We start from the raw sequence: 14,616 nt of genomic DNA on the forward strand, positions 1-14,616 counted from the left end.
AAGGGTAAGTAGAATAACATGATCACCTCTCAGGGGGCATTTAATCATTCGTTAACGCGGTCTTCTGCAGTTTCACTTTGGGTTAATTGTACAGCCCAGAACTACCCGATTCACAGAGATGCCTCGAAGTATAATACAAACTCTGACTCTTGCAGCCTTAGGAGCGGCTATAGTTTTTGTTTCTCATAATTTTGTTACGTATGTGTTACGAGGTAAGTTAAAGTGATATGTACATGTAGGTGCGAGGTAAGTTGAAGTGATTGATAGTTGATAATTTATCTTGTTTTGTTGTGATATGAAATCGAGGACGCCGACAATGGGGACTTAATCACAAAAACGTTGAGTTTTTTGTTGTTAAAGAACTCTTAACGAAGTCGATAGTTTGAGGTTTTTCTTTAGAGCTTTTTGAGAAACTAATTATTGGTAACTACAGACTTTATATTGTCTGTTGTCGTATGCGGCGTGCCTTTCAAAACTTTTAACTTATTAAAGAAATTTTGTTTATTAAAATAAAGGAGAGAGGCCGGTAAATCTGGGCATAATGTTATCCAAGATTTGGCATGATAACCAATCAAACATGGTTTTTCCCATGTTTGTTCTTCATTGAGGCTCTGACAGGTGGGGGGTTGCCGTGTCGCTTGTCTGAATTTTAAAATCACTCGTGTCGGGGTTTAATAATATTTAATCGGCTCATTCTCGGCCTTGATGTCACTGTCAGAATTTTGCTGGGAAAGGATGTCTTTTGTCGGAATTTCATTTTATGTGCTGTCGCTATTTTTTGGGCCATGTCGCTTGTCGGAATTTACCCTGTCAGGGCCTCTTCATTGTTTTGCTGCAAGCCCTCAGGAGCAGGGAATTGGTATAGGGGTGATTGCACTTGCCGCCCACTAAAGTAACCAAGGTTTGTTTCCCGGACTCCAAGTCATATGTGGCGTACAAGGAAGGGTTACGTTTTTGCAATGTTGGCCGTGTAGCACTTGTATTTGAACAGACTTAACTGATTAGAGTATAATGTGAAGTGCTAGTTTTCTACCCCGTATGAACCATGTGAGCATTAGCCCTACTAATGCAAATGGGTCCACCCAAGGACAGAAAAAAACTCTGATGATGGTGGCAATTGAACCCACAACCTTTGGGTTAGATCACCGCTGCAGATGTAGGGAAATTTGGTTCTTTTCTCTGCTCTTAGAGGTTTTTATCTGCCTCTCCTTGAAAACTAACTTCTCTAACTTCCAATTTAATCTGTATGCAGGACCTTCCTGAAAAACACTTCCAGGTGACTGGAGCTTCCTGCAAAAATATCTTAAATTAGTATATACTAAAACAGAGGATAGCATTGATCGCACCCTCTGATTGGCGAGAGCCTTTGGAATTGACACAGCACCATAGTTTCTGTAAAAGAAACTGAGCCCTTCATGTGCCAGATCATCATTGCCCAGCATGCAAAAAGTCTCTTAGACTGCTGCCGGTTTTTGCGCATGTGCCTTTATACACCCTATTAGACTTTTATTTTTTCATGACATGACTGCCAAGCAGAATGTAATTTGCAGGGAAAAATAGTCTAGACAACATCGCTAGGAACTCCTTGCCATACTCTTCATAAATAGTATGTGGGATCTTTAGCATACTTGTCCATAGATTTCGTGAACAACGTCTTAGGACCCTTGGTTTATAGTCGTTATCCAAAAGGAATGAAAGTCTCTTCATTTACAGAGGAAATTGTGAAGGCAACACTTACGCTTTTACTTATTTGGCATTAGCCAGCTATTCTGACAGGCAGCCCAATCCTAGTCTGTGAGTTTCGAGTTATGAAAATATTTGGTGAATGATGCATGTCGATCTAAACAGTTGAAACCTAAAGAATGACCATACAGTTGTATTCTTGAAAACTTATGCCTAAAGACTTTTTTCAGAAGGAAGAAAACCTTTTATGTTGCACGAAAACTTACCAGAATGTGACATGTGGACAATGGAGTGAAGGTGGGAAGGCTTAAGTTTTCAAGAATATGGTTATTCCTTGGATTTCAACCATTTATTTCAACATGCATCATTGGGCTGCCTGTGCAAATGTCTGACCTGCAATGTATAAGGTGTATTGAATATTCCTTGAGACATACATATTTCTCACATTTCAGTGAATGGAGGCTATTCTGAATGGACCCAGTTCTCATTCTGTACGAAGTCTTGTGGTAAAGGAACAAGGTTTCGAATTCGGGTATGCAATAATCCTGTACCAAAGTTTGGTGGTCTCAATTGCAGTGTTCTGGGGGACAAAAAACAAACAGTTCAATGCAACAGCTTTCCTTGCCCAGGTACGTTGTTTTTGCTGAAAAAGTTCTTCACAATTTATTAAATAAAATACATGTAAATAATTGGATTGAGCTCAAACAAGCAGAATGAATTATTTAGAACTGCTGTTTCTGAAGACAAATATCAATGTTAAAATTAAGTTTATTTTAATTTCAAGAACAATTTAAAAATTAATGGTGTGAAAATAATAACAATAATAATAACAATAATACAATACATTTATTTTGCGTCTTTTCCCTGTGGTCCAAAAATGCTTTACTGGTGACAAATAATATTAAAATTATCATATACAATATAATCGTTAAAAATATTAAATTACTATCATTATTACCATTACCTAACTGTTATAACTATATAAAATAGAGTATCGTAAATAAAAGGTAAAATTACCACCATGGTACTATATTGTCTTGAAAAATATATATATATTCAACTTAAAATCAGACTCAGTAAAAATCATTGTCCGCTGTACATGTATGCCTGTAAAAATAAATGTCTCTTTAGTTTCTGATTAAAAGTTTCCACCGATTGCGAATCTTTTATTGACTGTGGAAGGTTGTTCCAAAGTACTGCTGCAGCCAACACAAAAGACCGACCACCATATGCCTTAAGATTGAACACAGGTTTCGTTAAAAGGTTTTTGGTAGAAGAGCGCAGTGATCTTGAAGGTTTATATGAATGCAATCAAATGCGCAATAAAAGTAATTAACTTTAAAAATGGTGTAAATATACATTGATTACGAAAGTGCGTAAAAAGGTAGAAGAAGCATATGTACATGTATGCATTAATAACATTAAGAGTAAAGTATGTATCAATTTTAATAAGATCCTAATTATAAGTAATAATTATTGTTACATTGTAAAAATAAGTCTTGGGAGAAGATTTAAATTTGCTATAATAATTAGTTTTGCTTCAGCTAAAGGACCAGACCTGATAATAACGTTGATGATAATGGTAAAAACAATCATATGATAACAATAAAAAAATTAACAATAGCAATATAACAACAATGACCATGATGATAATCATATGATAACAATAACAAATTAACAATAGCAATATAACAACAATGACCATGATGATAGTGATAATTTAAATCTTGATTTTAATATTAAATTAATAATGTCATGGTTTGAACCTGGGAATGAAATACCTTGGTGGAATTTTATCGTCTTGAACAATGTGGTCCTAGGAAGGAACGTGACAGTTGTTGGTGATTAATGTTTTGTCAATATTTGTAGACCCTGAAGATGACTTCTGCTACGGTCGTTTGAACATCATTCACCAATGGCATTCTTCAGCACAACACTCACCAGAGGACCAAATTCCATCAATCATAATTATTATTATTATTATTATTATTATTATTGTCATTTCTAGTGGTTTCAATAAGAATGGTGACAGCTGTCGGATGAAAAGTGTTGCCTACCTTTATCCCTAAAATTATCGAGAGAAAGTTCAGACAGATTCTTCCAAGCCTGAGATAAAAAATCATTTTGGCAATGACAACAGGAAGTCATCTAAACATGATCATCAATTTTGCTTTTGAAATGTGGGGTTTGGTAGTGTTCTTTTAAAACTGGTGTGCCCAAAGACACCCCTGGCTAGTAGTAGAGAAAAGGGCCACAAGGCCCATCGCTGAAACAGTCAAACCACCCGCCAACTACAAATTTCTTGAAACCCCTTTATTTCCATTTCAACTAATATTTATTACAAAAACTCCAACTCAGCCTATGACCCAGCACTGAGTGGTGACAGAAGCTCGTGACCTTGAAGCGTGTAACTCTGGTTCAGAGCTGGTGTTATTTGAGTGAAAATTTCCTTATTTGGATGTAACATAGCTCGTGCATTTTCGGCGCATGCAGCTTTGATCTTATTTTTGTCCGTATTCGGGCATGAAATCGGTGTCCTAAAATCCCCAGCTTGTTCCAAGGAAAAGAGTTGCAAGTTACATGGTTGAAGGTCATGTGGTTCTGGTGGTAAACAGTACAGGCCTTGAAAATAAATCAATGTAATTTCTCAAGTTAGTGCTGAAATTAAAAGATAAGTTCAGTTGCACATGTATGTTAAATAATGGCTACACATTTTTTAAAGTGGACGGCGGATACGGACCTTGGTCAGAGTATGGATCATGTTCAGTGACTTGTGGTGAGGGTGTCCAGGAACGAAAGCGCAAATGTGACCATCCTATTCCTCAGTTTGCGGGACTAAGATGTGACCAGTTAGAGCTGGGACCAGACAGTGAAACCAAGTCTTGCAAAATGGAGAATTGCCCTGGTGAGCTAGGTTGTCAATTTTGTGTTAGCCTTAGTTGTTATCCTTCAGTAGCATATTTATAGTAATGATTCCACGTTCGAGTGAGGCCTACATGTAACACTACTCTGAAGTTTTTATACCCAATTATTCCATCAGAGATCAACCCTAGTATTGAAATTGGACCCACACAAGGACAGACAAAAACTCTGACCTGAGTGGGATTTGAACCCACGACCTTCAGTTTAGATAACCGCTGCTCTACCGACTGAGCTACAAGGCCAGAACTAGGGCAGGTCGTGGGTATTTGAGATGTTATTCGCAAGGACAAATTCGGCTCGGCCCAAGCCTAATTTAGACTAGACGCTCCATGAGCGTACACTGGGTTGCCTGTGGTAGGTGTTACTCAAGAACAGAAGGGACTGAGTTGGGTGGTATTGAACTGCTGCGTTCCAGCCAATTTTATCGAGTCAGGGGTCATTAAGACCATTCAAGGGTCAGAAATCGTACCAGCAGAGGCCCTTTGGCTCACACGTTCATATGCCAAAACAGATCTTTTTCTGAGGTTAAAACCTGTCTACCAGCCTATTAATCATTTGTCAGAAAGAAAAAAATTCCTGTCATCTCTAGAAAAAGCGCGCATTGCGTACGTTTGGTAGTGCAGTTTCCATATTGTCATCTGAGCTGCGTTTTGTCTTCCAGGACATTCAAGTTGTCTTTGCGTAATCTGTAGCTCTAACAGTACATGATATTGTTTTGGTATTGCATATCATTGTAGTATCATGGTAGGAGTCTTAGGTAAATAGCCCCCTGAGAAGACATGTGGTTACTAGCAAAGTACTAAACCCAGAAAGATTGAAGAAAATACAAGGGAATCGAGAAACATTGGCTTCTAGGCTGACATGTTGATCATTTTCAAGTTCCCTCACAACTTCTTTTTACCACAAGTTTAAGCGTGCACTCTGAGCATCTGGCAGCTTTGTAAGACAAAAGTTCACTGAAGTTTAACCCTCCCCGGTGGGGATAGTATCTGGATGGGTGACCTTAAAAAATATACCAGAAGCATAGGACCAAAACTTCTATTTTAACGCTCAAAAATGCGAACTAAGCAAGGTACAGATCTTGTTAGCTTGCTTTATGCAAAACAATGATTGATGCAAAAGTAAATAAATATTGATACACAGTTTTTAGGAAGAACAGAAGGGCGTTTTCAGGATGGTCGATCGAGAATAAAATATTTTGCCATCAGCAACAAAATTTACGACATGAAAACAAAATTAGTTTTGAACCGCGAATGTACGTGACATCGAATTCAGCGGGTGCCGTGATCAAGTTACCACGGCGTGTTTCCTTGCGAAACAGTGAAGCATCTGTGTCAAATGATGGCAAGATACCGGGTTTTTGTTTTTGTTAGTTTTCTTTTTCTTTCAAGGGTTATAAAGTGGGACAAGAAATGTGCGAATTCAACGCAAAGATCACAATCGCCCAACTCTTGAGGTTGACCATTGTTTCTGTGAAGTCAAAACTTTACTCTCCAAGACGAGGTTATTTATCACCAGGTAATTCCATCGTTTTGGAAGTAGCAGCTACTTTATTATTCATCAGCGTCACAATTTTTTGCTGATTTTGGGGCTTATTTTGTTGAAACTCAATCACGCTTCCAACAGACCTGTTTATTTTCGTGACTTATGCACGCGCTGCTTTATACAGCGCACTACCACAAAAATCCTCCCGTATCACATTTCAACCCACGTATGCAAATTTGTTAAGCTGGAAAATTACACAATATGTTAAATTCACAAAGGCTGGAGATCTCACAAAAACCTTTTCCAGTGAAAATTTTATTGAAACAAACAACATATTTGCTATTAGAGGCAAAAAACCCTTCCTATTTCAATTGCATGCGTGCAAACAAGACACACATTCCCTGTCACAAAACATATGCAATTAAATAAATTTCTGATAGTTCACATCAAACTCTTTTCGAAAGAACCTTGACCGTAAATAAGAAGCACAAAAGAGACAACAAGCTTTCATTCAAATAATTCTTCACTGTCACATGTAATAGTCCGTTTGGTATGGCAATATCATCCTGTGATGTTCTGAGGTTGTATACTGAGGCATCCGGTCTCGCTGAAGATAGATAGATAGATAGATAGATAGATAGATAGATAGATAGATAGATAGATCAACTTTATTTAACTCTAGCCTATTCAACAACGACAAGAAAAACAATAGCTGGTTTCCAATAGGGGCGTGAGCTAAATATAAAAATTAAAAATTAAAAATGTACTTAATATAGTAACAATCACGACTAAAACTATTCGTGTATTAAATGTAACCCTAAGAAATAGAAATAGATTACCATGACTAAAATTAATTCATGCATTCATCCATTCATTCCAGACAAGCCAACACGGTGGTCTTGCTTTCTTAGCTAAAAAACTAATTTAAAAATACCTCAAAATGAGACAGGACATTACAAAATAATTAAACGTGTGAACGTGTGAGCCAAAGGGACTCTACCTGCACGACATGTGGGTGACCCCTCAAAAAGTCTTAATGACCCCCCACTCGAGAAAATTAACTGGAACGCTGCAGTTCAATACCATGCACCCAATTCAGTGCCTTTCTTTTTTGTGTAATACCTACCACAGGCAATTCTGTGTACGCTTTATGGAGCGTCTAGTTTTACACATAAATCAAGATGGCTCTTTGTAGAGGTCAATGAAGTGAAGGTTACAGCAGCATACCACGCCATGAGTTTAATTATGCAGGATTCTTTCAAAATGATGTGGGCATCGAACCATTTTGAATAGAACAATGGTTAGCCGTCTACTGATTAAAATGCTTCGGTTGTTCCAGAGAATTTCACCCTCCTGAGTATTTTTAACATGTGATGAGATTTTGAAATCGGCCCAATCTAAAACAGTTTTATAAAAAAGTGGTAAGTTTTGGAGATTTAGCAGTTTTGTTCTATAATTGCATTTAAAGATAACAAAACACAGTCTTGAGTAAAATTCACTCGTTTCTTCTTTAAATAAATAGTCTGCAAAAAGTTAACTGCAAATTGCTCTGACGGACGTTTTCCAGCATGTCTTGCAGTTGCACTAAGCAAACGTTTATTGCACACACTAAGGTGTTGTTTCCGCTTCATAATTCCTCTTCCTTTTAGTCTAATCTGATGACACCAGAAAAAGACAGATGAAGAAAAAAAAATAAAATAGTTTTTATATATAACTCTGAATCAAATTCTCATCGAAAGATTAATGACAATCGATCTTAAAAACACGAAAATTTCTGCAGTCTCTGACTTTTATTAACAAACGGAAAGGTCATGATGTTTTGTCAAAAGGAAGAAATTGATGACGTGCTAGGCAACCAAAAAGGTGCACGTGATCACCTTGTGTCAACTGAATTAACTACGGGAAACATAGGCAGTCCAAGCTCGGTATACGATTTATCAGTAGACTTTGTATGGGAAAATATACTTTGAGTTTATAAATGCTAAAGTAAGCTGTAAATGTAGAAATAACCTTCACCTACCTCTACGTACAGTTGTCCTCGTCTTTTCTGTGCAATCGGAGGGCAAACTGCGTCCGTTTTAGACAGGTTTGTGGCTTACGAATTTTCGTTAGTTGTTATGAGGGGAAATGGAGCAGTCTTCGATCTTGCCGATACATGCGCCTGATAAAAACTACTGACTTACTACTGAACATCTGTTGGAAGATTCACTGACAAAGTGCTACTCTCGTAGAGACTACTTACTGTTGATGATTGAGTGCTCTGTTCACCGGAGCCGCCTAAAATTAATGACCTCTTTCGCCGATGCTCAACCGATGCTGCTTTGTAAGAATCGAGACTCTCCAGATTTCTTAGTTGAGCGACACTTCTGCATCCACGAGGCGAGAAATACGAACGGAGTGGTAGTAATATTCCCCTGCAAACCTGCTACTTTTGCTACTGTTTTCACTCAGTTTACCAATCTCGTTCTTGCCGAGTGGTGCTACCTTGTACCAAATGTTGGTGCCTGGTCTTCTTCGATGATTGATGGCCAAGCAAACCGGACTGTCAGCGTTCGTCATTTCTTCTGGACGGTGACTTTTGTATTTCTCGTGCACGGAATCCAAAGTGAAGTGCCAATAACCACCACGTTGGAGAGCTTGACGATTTTCATCGCCAAATTTGCGGTAGCTTATTTCCCTTTCGTAAACGGTCGTTGCCATTTGAAACGGTCGATGCCATTTTTTCGCTCTGAATTACATCCATTAGGTCTAAGAACTCAAACGGTTGCGGTTACTGGGAGTTGTGTCTCGCTGGTCATATGAGTTAGGGTTCGGGTTAGGGTCCTGTTTAGGGTGAGGGCTAAGAACCCGAATTCGAGTCTTGAAATTTCCGGACTCTTTTTTTCCTCCAGTTTTTCTTTTATAAATGTTTTTTTTTCCTTTTTTGTCTTAATTTTTGTTAATTTATTTTCTTAGTTTGTTTCTTTTAATTTTCTTTGAAGTGAAGTGTGTAGTCGACCGTTATAAATGGCATCGACCGTTTCAAATGGCAACGACCGTTCTGAGAAATGGCAACGTCCATTTCAAATGGCAGCGACAGTTTAATACGAAAGAGAAATTTGCTTCGCCGAAGCAAACAACAAATCTCAGTCTGCAGAATTTGATAGTTCTTTTGCGGCATGAGGACGAGTTCCTTTCGCTTCTTCAAAAACCAACTGTTTCTTTTTAGAAAGAAGTACTTCCGTGGACTTAACAAACTCTCGGTCTTGGAGAATGTTTAGTTTGGAGTTCTTGCCGTTTAGATATCGCTGCAGGCTTCTTTGAAACGATTGTAGCGTTGCTGGCTCATACGCTCCGCTATCTTTTTTCTTTATCCAACTGATTTAATGAAAACTGGAATGCGTAAAGATTACAGCGAAACAAGGTTACTGCCCTAAAAAGGAACTTTGTCAAAGAATTCTGTTGTGAAGAAGCTTCTAATTCATGCGGTGTATCGTCAAGTTTGTTTTGGAAACGAATGAGGCCATTATTGCCTAATGCTAAATCAGGAAACAATTTGAGTACACTTCTTCGCATTGAAAATGGCGCTCTTGTTACTAATCCCAGTGCTCTGCTCTGCACAATCATCATTTCACGACACCAAAAATAGACAAATCTGTTCTAAATCTTTCTGTGGATGACTTAGCAAACCACCCAAGTGTTAAATCTATCAAGAAAAGTGCACTTAAGCTTGACTTTTCGTTCGATCTAATCAGCGTATCTCGTGTCGCTGATAGAGTGAAGTGAAGTGAAGTGCTAGTTTTCTACCCCATATGAACCATGTGAGCGTTAGCCCTACTAATGGAAATGGGCCCACACAAGGACAGAGAAAAACTCTGACCAGGGTGGGAACCCACGACCTTCGGGTTAGATCACTTCACATTACACTCTAATCATTTAAGTCTGTTAAAATATAAGTGCTACCCGGCCAATGTTTGTAAAAACGTAACCCTTCCTTGTATTTTTTAGGATACTTCGCCCACATTGTACGACGCGAACGAGATTGATTATAATCGCGAAAAACTTACGACAGATCAAAGTTATATTTTGAGGTGACGTTTTCATTGACGTCGCCGTCGTAGATCTTATAATTCCCAAATAAATTAACAGATCTGCACAACAAAGTGCTTAAATAGGACAAATAATTCATTCTGTTTATGCTTAGGCTAATTATTGGAATCGTCAGCTATGGAGTTACTCGAAACCAGACCATTTTCGAACACATCTTCTATAATTTATTCTGCACTCAGTTTTTATATGCGCGTAATCCACTGGTCGCACAAAGGGATTCAATTTACCAAACCAACTGCTAGCAGGGTAGATTCAATTTCACTTCGAGATTTATTTCCACCGCAGGGAAATTACTTATGGGTCCGCGCGTAGATAAAGAAAAGCGATTTAGTGTTAATATTACATATTTTGAATTACCGACACATTTTCGATTTAAACCCCTTAATATTTGGTAATAAATTCAGTTTAAAGATAACAAACACGCTCTTGAGTAAAGGTGCACGTGATCACCGTGGGCCAACTGAATGAACTACGGGAAAGAATGTTAATCGTTCGTCGTTTTCAGAGTAAAACAACGTTACCAAAATTAATTTTACGGGTTTTTTTCAATGGTATGTCAAAAGGCCAAGTGGATGTTATGCATAATCGGGCGATCAAGTTGCGCGTGTGACCCGTTATAATTATTTTTTCACAAAATGTTTCCGAATCGTTGAGTATCACCACAGAAGACAAGAACATCATTCTAAAAGCTTATTCTACGCAAAACGTTACGTTACGTTCTGGGCGTAATTTTGAGAGTGGAAATCAAGGTTATGGCCGAGAGCAAATACAAACTCACGAGGCGCACATAGAAAGACGCTAACCTCATTTTGACACGAAAGGCCACCTTTTTGCAATTAGATCTCTGATGGAATAATTGGGTATAAAAACTTCACAGTTGTAATCTTAGGCCTTACTCGAACTTGGAATCATTACTATCAATATGCTACTGAAGGACAACTACTAACGATTATCTAAATTACGCTTGGGCCGAGCCGAATTTGTCCTTTTGAATAACATCTCACATACCCACAGTCTGCTCCCGTTCTGGCCTTGCAGCTCAGTCTGGTCAGAGTTTTTCTCTGTCCTTGTGTGGGCCCAATTCCAATTCACTACTTGCACAAATTCCATAATACACCTCTTTTACCCCCTAAAAATCTGCATTGGCATTGTTTTCAACTTCTTTTGGGACATTTTCCGGTCCCAGGAGAAATTGCAAACAATGGTTATGCAAAAGTCTTGGGGGAAGGGGGGGGGGGGGGGGGTAATAGAGGTGTATTATGGGATTGTGCAAGTATTGAATACTAGGGTTGATCTCTGATGGAATAATTGGGTATAAAAACTTAGGCCCCACTCCAACTTGGAATCATTACTAAGTAAACAAGTTCAAACAAAACTAAGAGAAGTGATCCTGGTACTTAGTTTGACGATTTAAGCAAATGATTATTGTCTGTTATAGATACCTGGAAAATTCAGGTGGCTCCAATGGGATTCAATCCCATGACCTCTGTGATTCTGGTGCAATGCTTTACCAACTGAGCTACTGTATGAAGTCACTCATTTATTTAAACAAATTCGGCTGAAAGCTTGATGTGGAATCAATAACAAAACAACAAGAATGAATCTTTAATTTTATTGCTAAGTAAACATAATGTCAAGAGATGATAATGGAAGCAAATAAATAAATAACAGGGCATGAAGGGGTAGTTTCAAAAGAAACTGTGGTGCCGCGTCGGTGGAGAAGAAGTATACAAAAATTTGGTTTTATCAACGGAGAACTTTGATAATCTAAATTGGCCACCGTACAGAGGCAGCTTAGGTAAAGGTAAAGTCTCTGTTACGAGCCTGAAGGCCCATTAAGGCCGTCGCTTATCTCCGGTTTCCGTGGCATGAAGCGACTAGGAGTATTTATGCTCCCCCCTGGATGGGATGCTAGTCCATCGCAGGGTTACCCCATTTATACACCTGGGTGGAGAGAAGCACCGCGAGAGTAAAGTGTCTTGCCCAAGAACACAACACAATGTCCCCGGCCGGGCCCCGAACCCGGACAACTCGATCCGGAGTCGAGCACACTAACCATGAGGCCACCGCGCCTCCCACAGAGGCAGCTTACGACTTTTTAATCACTCACTGAAAAACTATGTCCCCATTAAATTAACCCTTTGGCGCCCAAGCTGGCCTAAATCGGCTAGACCCGGCCTGGGAGTCAATGGGTTAAAGTGATAAGGCTAAACAAGCTAAGGGGTAACTCTTTCAGCGTTTACACTCAGTCCGTATTATGCATTACCATGTAATCTGGCGAAACAAAAAGCCCATCTCTGCCATAAAACAAAAATTACCACATAATCCTTACTAGAGAGTGCAATAAATTGTGGCCAGTGGATGCACTAGACACACAGATAACAATAATGTAATGCACAATATTACTGGTGGACTAACAAGATGAGCTAACCATCAACATGTCGGTGATGCCGTAACGTGAAAACCGCCAATTCTGCCACCTTACAATTATTTTAACTTGTGTCTCAGTCTTAATTCCCTCTAGCATACAAGCCATAGAAGTGATACTTGCAGGAAACAAGCTTTGAAAAATGGGTTGCCAAAATTAAATGGCATTTCTTATCATTAAAAAATTGAACATTTTGCTGCATGAGCCACGAAAGTGGCAATCATCTGTTCCGTGACCAAGCTGGTGGAGTGATGTTTTAAATTTTATGTTTTACTTTGTGTTGAAGAACAATTTTTATTTTGCAGTTGATGGAGGGTATGGTCCTTGGGGAGCATTTAGTGTCTGCACAGTGACTTGTGGGGGTGGCACTCGGGAGAAAACACGCTTATGTGATAATCCCAAACCCGAGTTTGGTGGTAAGACATGTGAGGGACAAGGACTGGGAGAAAGTGTGCAAACAGAGTCCTGTAATGTCGAGTTACCCTGCCCAAGTAAGTGGTGTTATTCTGTTTCTACAAGAACAAGGCGTCGTCTTTAGATTACTCATTTTTCAATAAACAGGGACAAGGCCAGAATCAGAAAGAGGCATGTCACTTTGAATGACATAGCTTCCATTGAAATTGGGAGAGAAAGCATGACAGGTTCAAAAGTAGTTATTTACAGAGCATGGTGTTTAGAGGCGCACTGATGCACGAAAATTTCATTCAACCGAACGAGTTGATAAATGTCGGGGTCACCGTAAAATGATTATATGGCAGACGTGCGACTCTCTCACGGACGCAGTACCACGGTTTTACTAGAAACGAACTCTTTCATTCGAATCTCAGCTTTGCTGATACTAATCTACACACCACGGCCTTCGCTGGTTATTATTTACTTGGCGAGCCCATTGATTCACTTTTGCATTAACTTTCGAACTTTTCCAAGAGCTAGGAACAGGGAAATATGTTGTATGAGTGGAGAGGATAACTGGCATTTTCTGTTCTGAAAATTTAGAAACCTGGAAAAAGGGGAACCATGTCCAACTCACTTAATTGTACTTCCATTTCCAGTTGATGGTGGCTACACAAACTGGACCGAGTATACGCAATGCACAGTGTCTTGTGGAGGTGGTACCCATCAAAGATCACGTGACTGTACCAACCCTAAACCAGCTCATGGTGGCAAAAATTGTGAGAAATTGGGATCAGCTATGGAGACACAAGAGTGCAACACTGAAGCGTGCCCTTCTAAGCCTCAAGACAATCAAGGGTAGGGTGTTTCATAGTTTCTTTTTCTTTTTAAGCAGTGTCTGCCAGATCTTCACTCTGTAATGAATAGAGCAACGCTCCCATTCTCCAGTTGCTGAATATGCTAGAAAAGCTTTACGAAGGAGAAGTATTTCAATAACTGTCTGAAAATTTGCGCATGAGGGACTCGAAGTAGGTAATTAGGGAGTTTAAGAAACGACGACGGCTACGACTACGACAACGCCATAAAACAATAATATCATTGGTTAGAAGAGCATAAATAATCGTGCTGTACGTGCAGCACGGATTTTGGCAAGTATGTTTGCGGTCCTCTGCATAACGACGACGTGAAATCACCAAATTTGAGGTTTTGACGATAACGTTAGCATACAAAAGGCAAATATTCATTCTCTATTTTCACTCTGAAACCGCTCGTACCAATTTATGTTTAAGATACTTCACTCATATTGTAGGACGTGAATGAAACTGAACAATCGCGAAAGCCAGCCTTATGATAAAGCAAAGTAATATTTTGAGGTGACGTTTTCGTCGACCGTCGCCGTCGTAGATCTTAAACTCCCTATCTTCGAAAGTCGTGACTCAAACCTCTTCATGACAGGTCGTATACTAAACCATAGGCCATTTCCGAGTTCATGTCTGCCTCCTTTTTGAAGCGAGTCTAAGTGCGAAGTTTTTCTTATGATAATTAGTTTTCTTTCCTAGAGTCAATTCACCTTTATCACTTGGCGGCCATTTTGGAGTCCGTGGGGAATAAAGACT

General features: G+C 39.1%; 1 protein-coding gene across 2 annotated transcripts in view; it reads left to right on the plus strand.

Moving 5' to 3' along the window:
• The window catches only part of LOC137993520 (coadhesin-like), a 16,929-nt gene continuing 2,313 nt past the window's right edge, over window positions 1–14,616 (plus strand). The window contains exons 1-5 of one of the 2 annotated variants that reach the window (XM_068839434.1): window positions 1–212; window positions 2,136–2,312; window positions 4,406–4,588; window positions 12,913–13,098; window positions 13,660–13,858. In XM_068839434.1, the coding sequence (XP_068695535.1) occupies window positions 119–212; window positions 2,136–2,312; window positions 4,406–4,588; window positions 12,913–13,098; window positions 13,660–13,858 (839 nt within the window). In that variant the 5' untranslated portion in view covers window positions 1–118. Of the gene's footprint in view, window positions 213–2,135; window positions 2,313–4,405; window positions 4,598–12,912; window positions 13,099–13,659; window positions 13,859–14,616 lie in introns of both variants that reach the window. The other variant, XM_068839433.1, reaches the window with a different exon arrangement.

Source organism: Montipora foliosa, chromosome 2, assembly GCF_036669935.1.
Source record: "Montipora foliosa isolate CH-2021 chromosome 2, ASM3666993v2, whole genome shotgun sequence".
Lineage (NCBI taxonomy): Eukaryota > Metazoa > Cnidaria > Anthozoa > Scleractinia > Acroporidae > Montipora > Montipora foliosa.